General features: G+C 42.2%; 1 protein-coding gene across 4 annotated transcripts in view; it reads left to right on the top strand.

Moving 5' to 3' along the window:
* ifitm10 (interferon induced transmembrane protein 10) overlaps nucleotides 1–3,232 on the top strand; it is a 42,547-nt gene extending 39,315 nt beyond the window's left edge. For all 4 annotated transcript variants that reach the window (XM_062967630.1, XM_062967629.1, XM_062967631.1 and 1 more), the window contains exon 3: nucleotides 2,166–3,232. In XM_062967630.1, the coding sequence (XP_062823700.1) occupies nucleotides 2,166–2,315 (150 nt within the window). In that variant the 3' untranslated portion in view covers nucleotides 2,316–3,232. The remainder of the gene's footprint in view (nucleotides 1–2,165) is intronic.
* The last annotated feature ends 14,175 nt before the right edge of the window (nucleotides 3,233–17,407 follow it).

Here is a 17,407-nt window from a genome sequence, read left to right as displayed (position 1 = left end):
TATATTCAGCCATGCTGAGTTTCATTCCTCAAATGACAGTAAGCCGGTGTCAGTTACCTAATGCCCCTTCTTTGCCATTACAATTGCACTCTTTTCTCATTATCTGTTTCTCATTATAAGCACTAGACTCTTTAACTTCTGTTTTAAAATTGAGGTTGGACAGCCATCTGCCAGGAATGGTTCAGCTATAGATTCCTGCACTGATGGGGTTGAACTAAATTATTTTTGGTGTCACCTTTCAAATTTTATGTTTCTATGATAAAGATCTTGGAGTCCTTGTGGACAACAAGTTAAACATGAGCCAACAATGTGATGCGGCTGCTAAAAAAGCCAACGGGATTCTGGCCTGCATCAATAGGGGTATAGCATCTAGATCCAGGGAAGTCATGGCCCCCCTCTATTCTGCCTTGGTTAGGCCACACCTGGAATCACACTGTGTCCAATTCTGGGCACCACAGTTGAAGGGAGATGTTGACAAGCTGGAATGTGTCCAGAGGAGGACAACTAAAATGTTCAAAGATCTGGAGAACAAGCCCTATGAGGAGCGGCTTAAAGAACTGGGCATGTTTAGCCTGCAGAAGAGAAGGCTGAGAAAAGACATGATAGCCATGTACAAATATGTGAGGGGAAGTCATAGGGAGGAGGGAGCAAGCTTGTTTTCTGCTGCCCTGCAGACTAGGACGCGGAACAATGGCATCAAACTACAGGAAAGGAGATTCCACCTGAACATCAGGAAGAACTTCCTCACTGTGAGAGCTGTTCAGCAGTGGAACTCTCTGCCCCAGACTGTGGTGGAGGCTCCTTCTTTGGAGGCTTTTAAGCAGAGGCTGGATGGCCATCTGTCGGGGGTGCTTTGAATGCGATTTCCTGCTTCTTGGCAGGGGGTTGGACTGGATGGCCCATGAGGTCTCTTCCAACTCTACTATTCTATGATTCTATGATGCAATCAGCTTTTGCTAACAAGAGCTATAGAAGAGCTAAAGTTTGTCTAGGGGCGCATCCAGACAGCCCCTTTAATGTGTGTCTAACCTCAACAAATAGGGGGCTGTCTAGATGATGTCAGTGAAAAACATGAATTAATTCACCACAAACCAGGAAACCCCTGGTTTGTGGTGAATTAATTTGATAGTGGATTTTTTGGCACGGGATAAACCCACTACTTCCAGACAGCAGTCCCGTGATTTTCTGGGCTAAATTAGCCCGGAAAACCACGAGGACAACAACCCCCAGGAGAGCAGGGGAGGAGTGGAGGAAAATCGCTCCTTACTCCTCCCTCCCCGCGCTCTCCTGGCGCATTATTCCTATGCACCAGGAGAGCTGCAGGAGCATTGTAATGGAGTTCCGGTAAGTTATTTTACTTTTTAAAGGGATTTGGGGGCCTTTGGGAAGGGGGTTGCAGTGTCTGAGTGTTCTTCCAGTAAGTTCCAGGAGAACATCTGGATACCCACCCCAGAAAGCACGGGCTTTCTGGGATGTGTGTGGATAGGCACCTGGGAACATTTGCGTTTTTTAAACACAAATGTTCCCAGGATAAATGCCTGTCTGTAAGAGCCCTAGGGCAAAGAAGTTGCTATTCTTGGGCTGAGCCAAGGATCTAGGCTCTTACCTGACATTACTGTCCCCAGCAGCTAGCTCACTTTCTCCTTTCACCTCATTGGCAGGACTACTTTCCTTAATAAAAAGAGCAGAACAGCAGCAGCCGTATGGTATGGAAGAAATACGGCTCCCAGCCAGAAGAAATATTGCCCCAGTATATGATGGATCAGCAACACAACACTCAAAGAAGGCTACAAGTCTCAGGATTTTATCATACTACACTGTTATAACATTATTATGGGTTGAAATTACAGGAAAAGAGATTCCACTTGAACATTAGGAAAAACTTTCTGACTGATTGCAGTCAGCAATGAAAAGAGGAGAGGAGAGGAAAGGAAAGATCCACCCTAACATATCTGAGCTTTGAAATATTCTTACTCAGCATCTTCAAATCACCCAGGCCCTACTAAAGATAACAGGGCAGGTCTTCTCCCAAACTGGGAGAAAGGAAGGAGGTTTGTGTATCTATATAGTTGTCAAGCTTTTAAAATGGTTATTTTTTTAGCTACCTTTTAAAAAACTATTATTAACATGTCCAACTTTTGTTTGATTTTTTGTGTTGTTTTCAGGTTCGAGACAAAAAACTCCTCAATGACCTGAATGGTGCTGTTGAAGATGCCAAGACGGCCCGTCTTTTTAACATTACCAGCTCGGCACTAGCCACCTTCTGTATCATTCTGGTCTTCATCTTCCTGCGATATCCACTTACTGACTACTAGATGGTGGGCCAGAGATTGCTGCCCATCTCTTTCCATGCCAGAAGTGGCCATTGAGTTTCTAAAGAAAGGGACATCAACAACATCAAAAAGCCACTCACACAAGTTTCTCCACAATAATAAAAAAGAAATCTCCAACCTTGCAAAAAAAATGAAAAAGGCAATTGGGACTAAACTCATTCCCAATGCACACTTCCTTATAGGCTGACTGGTTCACAAACTTCTGTAGCAGAGAGTTTTACTTTTACATTTTTTTACAAAAAAAATATTTATTTTCATGATAAAGAAACTGGATTTGATGGTGAGAGGGAAACTTGACACAGCTCAGTCAATGAAATGCAGTCAAAGGAAAAAGGAGAGAAGACCATGATCACCAGTGATCCTGGGATGAAGTTTATGTAACCAGCCAGAGTGCTGAAACCAAAAGGATGGGGCAGAAGGTTCTGATGGGTCCAGTCAACCTGCAGATCTTTCGGGGGCCCACAGCAAAGTCACCGTCTCAGAGCTCAAGCGAGGGAATGGGGGGAAAATGCTTTCTGCTAAGAGATAGGCATGGCCTTTGCAGAACATATCAGTTGTATTCAGTCTGCTTTCAACTTCTTTCCCCGTTCTCTCCCCACTCAGTGTTCCCAGCGCACACACCTTTGCTGTATGCATTTTGCCTATTCTCAATTTGATTTGACCAAAGCCCAAAATAGCTTGCAAAAATATTAAGAACCAGAACATTTGGATTTGTAGGCAGTTGACACTAGCCTCTCTGGTGAATCCTGGAGCCTTCCATGGTCAATGCCAGGAAACAAATATTATTAATGGTCCTTTTTGGAACCTCATGGAAATGCTGAGAATGTAGACAGCTTACAGAAAATTTACATAGTTCCTGTATTTCTGTCAACCTTCAATAAAAATACCTCTAACCATCAGTCATTGTTTTTACTACAGGTCAGATTTTTGTGTCTAATTCAAACAAACAATGGCTGGGCCATTTATTTAACATGTCATTATTTTCAAGTCCACTAAGTTATTCTGTTTACATATTTTAATATACTGGTTAGTGTCAAGGTAAGGTGATTTTTCCCCCAGCTTGCCTAAGATGGGCAATTTACTAAGGACCCATTTGTATTACACAATTGTAGTTCTGTATTCTATTTTAGATTATGCCTAAATACCACAAAGGTACAAGATGCATGCTGATCTTGAATGTTTAACAGGTGGATGCTTGGTTGTGGACTGCCAACATAGCCAGTGGTGAGGAATACTGGGGCTGCAGTTCAACAATATGAAAGATATTCAGACAGAAATCCCTGCAGCTCTGCCTTCCCAAAGTCTGCACCTGGAACCTTCTCTGTGTTGACTGTAGCTCTCTCTAGTATGTGCAGTGTGTGGATCAGGTATAAGCAACAACCAATTAGAAAGCAGATCAAAATCATCAACAACCATGAGCTGAAAAGCTTAGATGAGGAATAACTCCTTGAAGCTGGTTGGCTGCAGTAGGCTTGCACACTTGGCATTTTTGGCAAGTTCTCACTCACAACCACATCTTAAATCTTGAGCTGTGAGGCCTCTTCTCTGGGGTGCCCCACTTTGCTTTGTAGGGAAGACAGTGTTTGATCGTTTTAATTAGACAATTTTATATAGAGGCATAGTTAAGCAATTTACAGATTTTACTTCATCAACATTGCAGGTATTTACAAATTAAAGATTGGATTTAGAGTTGTGTTGAGCAAATGTTCATAGAATGAATAAATTCTGCAAATGAGATGGGGTAGGGGGGTGACTGAATAAATGCTTAAGTCTGTCTAGAAGGCTTGGAAGAAAGGAGGAGTCTACAAATATCACCATCCCCTTCCTTCTACTGAGGAGGAGATTTTGGGTTCTGGTTTTTCCCCCTTAAAGGACTCCTTCCATTTGTGGAGTTTCCAATCTGCACACAGCCCATTGTTTATAAGCATTTCTATCAACTAGATTCTTCAGAAGACACAAACAAAAAGGATAGAATAATGCCTGTGTACTTATCACCTGTTTTCTGGGTCACATGGGCGAGGGGGGCTTCTGAACAGACCATCTTGAATAGATTGCTTTGCAAATTGTCATGCTGCCCCTTAGCTGTAGAAGTCATTTCCCCTTTCTGAATCTGGTAGATGACAAATACTTTCCATCATGTATTATTAATGTTGCTGTTATCCCTCTATCTTTATTTTTTAAAATACCTTCTCTTCCTTTAATGGACCAAATGTGACAGGGAGCTGTGCTTTCACAAACAGAAAGAAATCAGATACATACCAGACAGGCAGAAGCACCAAAGATACTGGCAAATCAGCAGAATGGAGGAACTGTGATGCAACCAGAGAGTGATGAGATAATAGATAACAGTTCTGCCTAGAAAATAATGTTTGAATATTGCTAGCAAAATGCCTTTCCTCCAATTTTGTGCAGTCAGTTGTAATTCTGCAGTTTTATTAGCACACCCAGCAGAGGTGAAGAACCCGTGGTTGTTGAAATGGTGCAGGGTTCCCATTCTGATTTCTTCCAGCCAAGCTGGACAATAGTGAGAAATAGTTCAATTTCTGAAAGGCCAGAGTTTCTCCATCTCAAGTGCAAGATTTCCCACTGTGTCTAAAAGCCTCTCCCTGCATCACAATGCAGAGAAGTGAGCATATGCATTCTCTGTGTACATACAGCTTGAATGAAATAAATGGACTATAGCATACATAATCCAGAAGCATCTGGTCAATGCAGATTTCTGAACCAGTGCTCATAAAATGTGTAGTACTATATAACAGGATTCTAACAAAGTTAATGAGTTAAATGTAGATATACATTGGTTGTAGAAACCAATAGTTTTCCCCCAATGAGATGCAGATTTTCCCCAAGAAAAGAAGTAGGGCCTGGATAAATCTATATCTAGTACAGTATAGCTATGACTGTGGCTGCTATATTTATGCATCCCATTGACTTGTATGTTTTGGTATTATTTGCTGCTCCAATGATCTGAAAAGATTTCATCTCTGGTTGTTTGCCTCAATTTGTCAAAAGGTTTGCATTCTGGAGCCTGCGCAGTTGCAAGATGCTGACTTTGATTTGTGGCTTCATTTGGATAGATCCCCCCCACCACCACCACGACGCCCAGCGCTGCTACCTCTCCACCATCTTTGCTTTCTGTCCTTGCACAGAGGAATGTGTTTGCAGCAAAAGCCACCTGATGTTTTCAGTATATTGATTAATAAACTAGCCAGCAACCCTCTGGACCTATTGCAGCTGCTGATGTTCCTGCAGAGACAGAAGAGAGTCAAGGTGCGTTCTTGTTGCTGAATGTTGCCACAGACATAGATCAGAAAAGAAGCTTCCAAACAACTTCCTGTTTTATTTGTGCATGGCATATATCATCATTTGCATGACTAGCTAAAATTTCTGTCCATGGTAGGAAGATACAATTTTTCTCTTTACAATCCAGTCTCCATGCGTCAAATGTTATTTATACCAAGTCAATGGCCATTGAAATTATAACCCAGGCAATACAATACACACTAGCAGACAATCCAACATAAAAGTTTATTAGTATTGTATCATCTCTGATATTTCTCTTCAGTTTTCACTGTGACTGACAGTTCTTTCAGGTCTGGTTTACTTCTAGGTACAGTACCAGCTGCTTTAAATCCAGGAATACACAAAGTCACAATGCGGAAAACAAATGCACACTTTTTTTTCTTTTTCAACAAGGAAGAGCAATCTCTGACATTTAGGGTAAAGGCAGATGTGTTTTTTTATTCTTCTTCTGGGGAGCTGTGATAGAACCAGAATCTCTCCAAGGCTATGTTTTGCAGATTTCAGAATGGCAGGGGAGAGATTTCAACAGCAAGCTTCAAAGCTGAACTGCAAGCTTCAAAGGCTCCCTCTCAGAGATATTCAAGGTTAAACTCCAAAACATCACTGCATTTTCAAAGCACCAGTTGCGACTACTTGCTTCTTTTCTATGTCTAGTAACAAACTACTGCAGTATTAATGATGAGCCTGACAGGTCAAAAAACAGCCATCCTACTTTGAAATAAAGGATTGTTTGTTAATCTAGTGCACCCATTTACCACATAGGCTTATATCCGTTGCCTCCTAGCACTCACAATCCAATGCAGAGTCAGACACACCAATTCAGTGATTTCTATGGATGTGTATATGGGATTGTGAACTAGTGTTGAGTGAGCTGTGTAAAAATTTGAGCACCTCAGGAACATATTTGTGTATTGCTTAACTATGGGAAAAAGATGTGAACAACTGTCATCATTCATGAAGGGTTGTCCCTGACCTCGCAAGACATCCAGGTTAGTTCTGGGCAGAGAGAAAGAGCAGTGACAGAAGAAGACAAACTTAATCCAAGGGTACATCCACACTGTAGTTTGACACCAGTTGGCTCAATGCTATGGAATCATGGGAGCTGCTTTATATCACCTTTAGCCTTCTATGCCAAAGATTGTTGATCACCAAACTACAAATCACAGAGTTCAGTAGTATTGAGCCATGGCAGTTAAACTGATGTCAAACTGCATTAGTTCTACAGTGTAGATGAGTCCTCATTTTCTGGAGGAGAGGCAAGATATAAAATAAAGTGACAATGGAAGAGGAAGAAGCAGTGAGTTTAGAAAGGTTACTTTGGAGGACTGCAATGCTGCCTGGGGGGTTCTAGCTGTTGAAGCAGATTAGATAGATGATTATATATATGATAAATAGAAGAAGATAGATAGGTATGCTGTTGGTTAGTTCCAACTAAACTAGGGCTATTCAAGCCATTGTGAATTGTGAATAAACATAAAATATCATTGCAATGGGTTACTCTACTTAGGACTAACAATAGGATTTAGGCCATATTTTCTTTCAGGTTGTTCACAGGAGTGAAAAGATTTTAGCTGTTAGAGGAAAAGGCAAATAAAATGCAAGAGCAGATAGGAGTGCATTAAGCAAATGTGCATACTCTACTGCAGGGGTCCCCAAACTTTTTAAACGGGGGGCCAGTTAACAGTCCCTCAGACCGTTGGAGGGCCGGACTATAGTTTTTTTTAAAAAAAACTATGAACAAATGCCTATGCACATGGCACATATTTTATTTTGAGGTTAAAAAAAGAAACAAATACAGCCTCAATGTTAATAATAATAATAATAATAATAATAATAATAATAATAATAATAATAAAGAGGGTTGGAAGAAACCCTTGGGCCATTTAGTCCAACCCCCTTCTGCCTTTCTGCACCAAAAGCACAGCAAGGAACCCCTGACAGATGGCCACCCAGACTCAATGTTAATAATAATAATAAAACAATGGAGACGGTTGGAAGAGACCCTTGGGCCATTTAGTCCAACCCCCATCTGCCTTTGTGCACCAAAAGCACAGCAAAGCACCCCTGACAGATGGCCACCCAGACTCAATGTTACTAATAATAATAAAATAATGGAGAGGGTTGGAAGAGACCCTTGGGCCATTTAGTCCAACCCCCTTCTGCCTTTGTGCACCAAAAGCACAGCAAAGCACCCCTGACAGATGGCCACCCAGACTCAATGTTACTAATAATAATAAAATAATGGAGAGGGTTGGAAGAGACCCTTGGGCCATTTAGTCCAACCCTCTTCTGCCTTTGTGCACCAAAAGTACAGCAAAGCACACCTGACAGATGGCCACCCATCCTCAATGTTAATAATAATAATAATAATAATAATAATAATAATAATAATAATAATAATAATAATACTGGAGAGGCCCCACTAAGGCCTCCAGCCCAGGGAGAAATCCGAAATAGCAATATACTCCAGATTTCTCCCAGGACTGGAAGCCTGAGTGGGGAAAGAAACTCTCCCTCACTCAGGCCTCCAGCCCAGGGAGAAATCCGGAGTATATTGCTAATCAAGAATAGCAATATACTCCAGATTTCTCCCAGGACTGGAATTCTGAGTGGGGAAAGAATCTCTCCCTCACTCAGGCCTCCAGCCCAGGGAAAAATCCGGAGTATATTGCTAATCAGAAATAGCAATATACTCCAGATTTCTCCCAGGACTGGAAGCCTGAGTGGGGAAAGAAACTCTCCCTCACTCAGGTCTCTAGCCCAGGGAGAAATCCGGAGTATATTGCTAATCAGAAATAGCAATATACTCCAGATTTCTCCCAGGACTGGAAGTCTGAGTGGGGAAAGAAACTCTCCCTCACTCAGGCCTCCAGCCCAGGGAAAAATCCGGAGTATATTGCTAATCAGAAATAGCAATATACTCCAGATTTCTCCCAGGACTGGAAGTCTGAGTGGGGAAAGAAACTCTCCCTCACTCAGGTCTCTAGCCCAGGGAGAAATCCGGAGTATATTGCTAATCAGAAATAGCAATATACTCCAGATTTCTCCTAGGACTGGAAGCCTGAGTGGGGAAAGAAACTCTCCCTCACTCAGGCCTCCAACCCAGGGAGAAATCCGGAGTATATTGCTAATCAAGAATAGCAATATACTCCAGATTTCTCCCAGGACTGGAAGTCTGAATGGGGAAAGAAACTCTCCCTCACTCAGGTCTCTAGCCCAGGGAGAAATCCGGAGTATATTGCTGATCAACGTATTGCTAAACCTGGAGGAAACACACCTTAGTAATTAATAATTAATTAAATAATAATTAAAATACCTTTTGATCAGCAGTAAAAGGCAAGGCTCCTCCACAGCTTATGCAGGGAGAGTGGGGAGCCAGGTGAGGCTCAAAGGCTCATAGAGCAGAAAAGTGGTCGGGAAGGCGGAAAGGCAAGTCTCCAAGGCTTGTGCAGGGAGCGGGACAACGCAGGAAAGGGAGGAAAGCTGCCGCGGGCCGGATAAATGGCTCCGGCGGGCCGGATCTGGCCCGCGGGCCTTAGTTTGGGGACCCCTGCTCTACTGTTTAGGGACTTGGGCATTAGTATTGGGGTTAATCAATGTGAGGTCAAATTTAACCCAGGACTGTGGATATGTAGGGTCTGTGTCTGGCAAGCATTTACACTAACAGCCCAATGTTTCAAATTAAAGAACATACCAGGTGAAGACAGTCATAGAGGTTTAATTATGAATCAACCAGAAAGGATGCAAGTACGTCTGATGCCAAAAATGTACACGCATGGCATGCAATAAAGGGACACGATGTTTTATACACTTGACAGCTTTTCAAACTTCCAGCTTCACCCACTTCCCTGCCTGACTGGCCAGCAGAGAGGCTGGTCTGATGCAGCACCCTGATTGGCTGGCATTTGGGTGATGTTGCTGCCTCCAGGTGGGGATTCTCTGACGGAAGGGGAGGAGATGGAGGAGGACTGGCCTGGGAGGGTCAATCATCTGGGGGGGGGGGGGTTCTCTTTAGAAGAGATGAGCCCCAGAAAAGTCCATATACATATTGGGAAATGTAAATGAATCCTTAAGTTCTCAGTTAAGGAATAGGTAGAGCTAAAGTCAAATGGCAGAAACCAGAAATACCAGTATATTTTGACTTCCAAGTTCTTCTTGCAAGTAACTATGTCTTAAGAGAGACACTTGGAAGGGGAAAAATTTTAATACAGAACCTGGGCCACCACTGAACAAAGGTATTCTGGGAAAGAAGGCACGGCCTAAAAGGCTGCATTGGGACTGCAGAGGATTAGATTCAGCTCCATGGCTGATGTTTCCTACCCATGTTGCAGAATGAGGACTGGCATGGCATCTTTGCTCTTTGTGACCAGCACTGCCTTGTTTTAGTGTCCAACACAGAAGATTCAAATGGGACACACACTATAATTGAACAGGTCACAATCCATCATAGAATAAATGGCAGCTTCCCATAAAGGTCATAGTGACCTACATTAACATCAGGCAGCATGTAAACATCAGTGGTAGCATTTTTCTTATTGTACAGAGATAACCTGTCACGTTAGGATCATTTTTTCCATTTTCTCTGTATGGTTGTGAAAACTGGACTGTGAAGAAAGCAAATCAACTCATTTGAAATGTGCTGCAGAAAGATTCTACAGATATCGTGTGCCACTAATAAAACAAATAAATGGGTCCTAGAGCTAATCAGGGTTGAACTCTTCCTAGAACAAGATGCCTAAACTGAGATTGTAATATTTTGGACCTATCATCAGAAGACATGACTTACTAAAAAGATGCTAATCCTTGATAAGGCACAAGAAGGGCCAGGAAGGTGTAGCGGTTTGAGACTTGAATGATGACTTTGAAGACTAGGGTTTAATTCTTTTCTTTGACATGGAAACCTACTGGGTGACCTTGGCCAAGTCACATACAGTGTTCCCTCACTTATCGCGTTCCAGGACTACTTGCGATAAGTGAAAATCCATGAAGTAGGACACTACATTTGTGTTGTTGTCAGACACCTGGCAGCAGGGCACCAAGAACCATACACGGAGGCCAATCTCTATCTAATATCTTTATTAAGGAAATGTATAAAAGCAATAAAAACAAGTGAAGAATATAGTTCAGAAGCAGACCTTTCAAATGAGGTCAAATATAGTCCAAAAATGTATTGTCCAATAAATGATATTAGAGTTCAAAGTTTTTATCCAATACCGAAACACACACTCTTGCCAAGCAATAGTGTGGGGAAATGTCTGAGTCTTGGGAGTCCAAGGTAGCTTGACAACAAGGCTGGAAACAAGGCTGGAAACAAGGCTGGATACAAGGCTGGATACAAGGCAAACAGTGATTCTTAGAACAAGGTCCGTGGTTAAAGCAAGGCGAGGCAAGTCTTGAATACTTAATCCGGGAAGCAAGGAACTGGGGTTACGAAGTCCACACACGATCTTACTCCTGAAGCTGCTCTGTTGACTCCGCAAAGATTCTCCCGCGTCAGGCACCTATATTGGGGTCTCGTTTTCCCGCCAACAACCTCTTTCCCTAGAGAACGGGAAGCGAAACCCAACTTTGTCTAGATGCAAGACTCCTTAGAATTTCCCAAGGGAAGCAGATTTAATCAGCCTGTTGTTTGGCAGCAATCCGTAAACTCCTGCGATTCTGTTCCCTGACTCCTCTGTCAGCACAGTAGGATTCTTTTCTAGGGAACGGAGGCGAGGAATGTCCAAGGTCTGTTTTACTGAATTCTTGGGGACAAACATCAACATCCGGCAGGTGAAAGGACTCCGGCTCTTGTTGAACCGGCGAAAACCCCATGTTTTCGTCTTCATCTGCCACGATGGCACTAGGAGCAGGACTACAAGGCCCATGAGGCATCAGACTTGTTTACAATCTCACTGGCAAGTAGCGTCTCTGTCCCCTCCTCGCCTCTCAAACACGCACAGGCGAAAACAAAGCTGCTTCAGCCTCCTTTTCTCTCCCTTCAGCTTCTCCTTCCTTCCTTCTCCTTAGGAAAGAAGTAGAAAGAGGGATGTATAATATTATTTTGTGATTTATACTATTATTTTAGTGTTTATTAAAAAAACACGAAACAACAAATCCGCAAAAAGCGAACCGCAAAGTAGCAAGGGAACACTGTACTCTCAGAAAATCCCAGAATTCGGTCACTCCAGAGTTGCCATTAGTCGAAAATGATTTGAGGGCACACAACAACCAAGGTAAAAGGCAGTAAGGAAGGCAAATTTGTCACTTATCAATGACATTACCATGAAAACCAAAAAGTGAACATTTAGAGCAGGAGTAAAGTAAATGTGAGGGTTTCAGCATTGCACTGTTCTCTGCTCATGAGACCTTGGAGGGTTGCACCTCCAGTCGCATCCTACATTTTTGACTGTTATTAAAAAATAACAAGGAAATGCTTCAGTTAGTCCCCAATTCACTTCCTGTTTTTTTTAAAAAAAATCTTTTCCTGGGTAAAAAAAACCCAAACAGACTGAAATGTAAATTCAAGTGAATTCCAGGAATCTAGCCTTTCTCAGCAAACTTCTCCATGCTTGCCAGCTTCTCCGTGCTTCTCTTTTGCCATCTTGAGTATACACTGATTTGTCCACACCTGTTTGGCCACCCCTCTGAAATATAGTAGAAATATAGCAGGTCTAGTTATACCAATAGGATGCAGACGAAACATTGCCTGACTCTTATCTATGTACTGAATCTTTGCTCTCCAGGCTATTTGTGCAATTATTACCAATTTTCTAAAAAGATGTGGTCTATAGTCAAATCCAGCTATTTATGTCAGGCAGGATAGCTAATGTTTTGCACAGTAGAAGGCTTCCACAGGACTTTCCAGAGCATTTATCTGACAGCATTATTGATGGCTGCAGACAGAGGGCCCCCTCAGACTGCATAATCTTTTTATATCTAGAGCAAAAGAGCCAGTTTTAGATTTCTTCATCTGCCTTTAAGAATTCCCAGTCATTCACAAGTCGGGAAAGAAGGATGCGCCCCTTTCATTTCCTTGGGCTATTCCAGTCCCTCAAATTTGACACATCTGGCATCTTTCTTCATTGCCCTTCATATACTATTCAAAGGAATTTTGACGTTTGCTCTGTTACTCCTTCAGTAGGGGCTGTGCCCAGGCCCGTAGCCAGGATTTTGATTCGGGGAGTGCTAGGATTTTGCTGGGGGGGGGGGGGGGGCTGAGTCTGGGTGAGGGAGGATCTACCCTAGCCAACCTTTTGTATTGTTATCCCAACACCCCCATGCATATGGGATATATTGAGCATGGTGATCAGATCATGATATGAATAAACATAACAGTTTAAATAATAAATGTAAGGCCTTCTCACGGACCACTCTGAGAATTTCGGGGGGGGGGCTGAAGCCCCTCAAGCCCCTCTCCCCAGCTACATGCCTGTCTGTGCCAGATTTTGGAAAAAACTGGTTAAGCTGAGTGAAAGGCTTGCATAACTACCTGCAATACTACTTCAGCTTGTAATGCAACATCATCATGGTACCCAATAGTGGTGTGAATTTTGGGTAAACCCTGTTCTGTTTTCAGTGTCCAGTTTTTGGGTGCCCCCATTCTGTTTTTTCAGGAGCTGCCCAAAATTCAGGTAGGCAAAATGCTTTTTTTTAAAATCCGGAAGCCCGAAGATCTGTTGTTGCTTCAGAAAGATCCAGCCCATTGTTGGGAATGGGGGAACTTCCCAGGCTCCCCTTTCTGTTATTTTTAGGGCTATTGGGACAAAAATGGCCAGATTTGGAGGACACATTTACCACTGTAAGCTCATCAAGTTTCAGAATGTGTGGGTCATCCTCTGATTTTTAGGAAATGCTTAAAGTTTCTAGAAATAAAATCTCCTTTTAAAAAACCCCAAAAAGAAATCAAAGGGACTTATATCATATATATATATATATATATATATATATATATATATATATATATATACACACACACACACACACACACACACACACACACACAAAAATCGACTGACTTGGCACACGGAAGAGGAAGTAGTAAAAGACTCGATAGTTAGATGGGCTCAAACATAGGCCAAGAGATATGAGAAGCCACTGGAATCCCATGAATCCTCCCTGACATGGAAACCACTAGCTAGCACTGGTTGAGTATGGTTTTGGTCAGTAGTACCTATCTCAGAATTGCCTCCAGGAGACATGAAGCCCTGTTGAGAATTGAGACAGGAGGAGTAAATGAAATAACTTACATTTAAGCCATTCAGAAATCTCAAGAATCAAATGAGTAAGTAAATCAGCCACTGATTTAAACAGCCTTAAAAGCAAAACCACCTTATACTGTATCTTCAAAAATGTACCCAAACAAGGTTGTAATCCTATGTAGCTTTACTGATGCAAAGAGGAAGTCCTATATGTGTGGCTTCCTTCTGAGCAAAAATACCCAAGATGAGAACGTAAGATAGATCTTCCTTATTGCTGGAAAGAAAACAAGAATGAGTAGGCAAAGTGAACCTCTCTCAGGAAGGTGTGCCACAGCTTGTGTGCCACCTGGAACTGGGCATCATATGATGATGACCTCAGCACACTGGAAGGCTCCTATAATTGTTGCAATATACATCAATCCCAGAGCTGGAGCAGAGGTTGTGAAAGGGCAGCATTTCCCAAGGTTAAGTGGAAAGGAGGAGAAAATGACATAGAGTAAACAACTCGCAGGTGTGTCAAGTCATTGCATGACTGTTTGGTAATAATATGTAATAGCAGTGAGAGCATGTAACAGCTCTATTTACAACAAGAAGTTAAAACCTTTTGTACTGGTAAATTATCCGTGTTAAATTGCTTAACACAGTGTTTCTCAAACTGTGCTCCTCCAGGTGTTTTGGACTTCAGCTCCCCAAAATCCCAACCATCTTCCCAGCTGTTAGGAATTATGGGAGCTGAAGTCCAGAGCATCTGGAGGAGCACAGATCGAGAAACTGTGGTTGATGCATACTGTAGACGTGTTTCTGTTCTGTTCTGTTCTTCTTGGGTTGCACAAAAAACAAAAAAGGAGCCTGGCTAGATGAGATCAAATGTCCATCTAATGCAAAATTCCATTTCTCACTGGGGCAGAGAATCTGGTCCTGGTTTTAGCCCAAACTTTAAAGGAGCTATCTGAGATGCTGAATCTATGGGAGAGTAGCAGGGAGAAATAACATTCAGTACCTTTGACAGATCCCATTTGGCCTAAAACCTGGAGTAGTGCTACCACTGCTTCCCATAATGGGAAAGGCCAACCTGTCCTTTATGGGAATAATGTGAGAGAACATGAATGCCTGTGTTCTCTATCAACCAGTATTAACATACTAGTATGAATCCTATTGGTAGTCCTAATTTTAAACTGTTTCAATGATGATTTCTTTTATAATAAAAGATAAAGGTAAAGGTTTTCCCGTGACATTAAGTATAGTCGTGTCCGACTCTGGGAGTTGGTGCTCATCTCCATTTCTAAGCCGAAGAACTGGCATTGCCCGTAAACACCTCCAAGGTCATGTGGCCAGCATGACTGCATGGAGCGCCGTTACCTTCCCGCCAGAGCAGTACCTATTGATCTACTCACATTTGCATGCTTTCGAACTGCTAAGTTGGCAGAAGCTGAGGCTAACAGCAGGCACTCATTCTGTTCCTTGGATTTGAACCGCTGACCTTTCGGTCAGCAAGTTCAGCAGCTCCGTGGTTTAACCCTCTGCGCCACCAGGGGCCTCTCTGTCTTTTATAATATTGTTATTTCATTCCTTTTCCATTTTTGCAAAATAAAAATTTAATTTTATCTTGTTTGGAATTTCTATAAACTGCCTGGGATCCTATCCTAGGAAAAAATTGGGCACAAATATGATAGATAAACAAACAAACAAACAAACAAACCCACTGAACCAACGGTTGGTGGCAAGTTATGCAAGTCTCATTGGTTCTTTGTGACCAGCAATAAGATTCAGGTCATCCTGATTAGCAGCTTTTCATAGCCAGATACATACTGTAGAATAGCTCTAGGTGATTTATAGTGGCCACAAACACTTCAAGGGGCTGGGGGTTATATTCCTTCGGAACATAGATAAGTGAAGCCAAAAATATTGAGTTTATGGATGAGGACATTGTACTATAAGAGCACTTGTGATACAGTTTCACTTCCAGATAACAGGTTGCATGAGACAAGCAATGCACCAACCAAAACAGCATCCAATTGGTCTTCATTGGGAGGAAGGGGAGCTGGGAGTTTGACTCCAGGAGAATTACATGTTTTATCTGTAACAATTGTTAGGATCTGTTATTTTTGCATCAGACCTTGTAATGGTCTGTCTTTTTACATTGATTGTAATTTCACTTTACCAGCAGGAATTTTAAAGGTCAAGTAACTGTAGGCATTGGTCTTAGAAAGAAGAAAGAGGCCCACATTTAAATGCAGCTCCCGCAGTGAACACATATACTGTTCCATCTCATTCCTCTTGCATGCTGTCGGTCTTTTTAATTAAAGAAAGGAAAAACCTGTCCTGAAATCCCACCAAAAAGCTTTGCCTGTACATGGGATTTTCTCAGACTTCTGTGTGATTAAAATCACATCTGTTTTTGATTGTCATAAGACACCTTGCGACAACTTAGGGGGAAGAGGCATCTAACAAATGTTAACCATCATCACCACTACTATGATATCATGGTGGAGAGAACAATAAAACATGTCCCCCTCCATCCCATAATTGGTAGATGAATGTATTGTCCCAAATTTGTTCAGAATAATAGCTTAAGCCTTGAAGGAAAAACAAGTCACACAGCAGGTTAAACAGCTAAGTATAACCCGGGATCAAACCAACATACAAAATCCTGTATTTTCCGAGTGTAGGGACATAGAGATTTGAATATCCACGTTTTCTGGCCAGAACCAGAATATATACTATAATATATGATATACTGTATGTCTATATACTTGTAAACCGCCCTGAGTCCCCTTCGGGGTGAGAAGGACGGGATATAAATGTCGCTAATAATAATAAGTTGCAGGAGATCTGCTGACTGGAAGGTTGGCAGTTCGAAGTCGCAAGTGAGGATGAGCTCCCAACTGTCAGCCCTAGCTTCTGCCAACCCAGCGGTTCGAAAGCATGCAATGGAAGTCGATCAATAGGTACTGCCTGAGCGGGAAATTAAAAAGGTGCCCCAAGCAGACATGCTGGCAACACGATTGGAGAAGTCTACGGACAACAGGCTCCTTGGCATGGAAAAACAGGACAAGAGCAACTCCCCATGGCCAGGGATGATGTCAGATGCCTCCAGATGTCAGAGAAGAAACCTTTCTCTGTCTATTGTATGTATTAAAAGGCATTGAATGTTTGCCTTATATGTGTACTGTAATCTACTCTGAATCTCTTCAAGGAGATAAAGCAGGATATAAATAAAGTGTATTCTTATTAATATTAAGGCTATTAAACCAACAAAGTCTAAATGGGGCCAGTTCCATGTTTTCCTTGAGATAAGCAAGGCCTTAAGGCAGTGGTTCTCAACCTGTGGGTCCCCAGATGTTTTGGCCTACAACTCCCAGGAATCCCAGACAGTTTACCAGCTGTTAGGATTTCTGGGAGTTGAAGGCCAAAACATCTGGGAACCCACATGTTGAGAACCACTGCCTTAAGGTAACAGGCTTTGGTAGCATTTCTCTTCCACTATATTCTGACAATTTAATTTTGGTGCATTGCCCATGTTGACCAGCAAATCTAGCTAAGAACACGTGGTAGCTTTGCTATAGCTTGAAAGGCATACAACAATGAAGT

The sequence above is a fragment of the Anolis carolinensis genome, chromosome 1 (assembly GCF_035594765.1).
Source record: "Anolis carolinensis isolate JA03-04 chromosome 1, rAnoCar3.1.pri, whole genome shotgun sequence".
Taxonomy (NCBI): domain Eukaryota; kingdom Metazoa; phylum Chordata; class Lepidosauria; order Squamata; family Dactyloidae; genus Anolis; species Anolis carolinensis.
The sequence above is the reverse complement of the archived record's forward strand: the minus strand, read 5'-3'. Positions and strand labels throughout refer to the sequence as shown.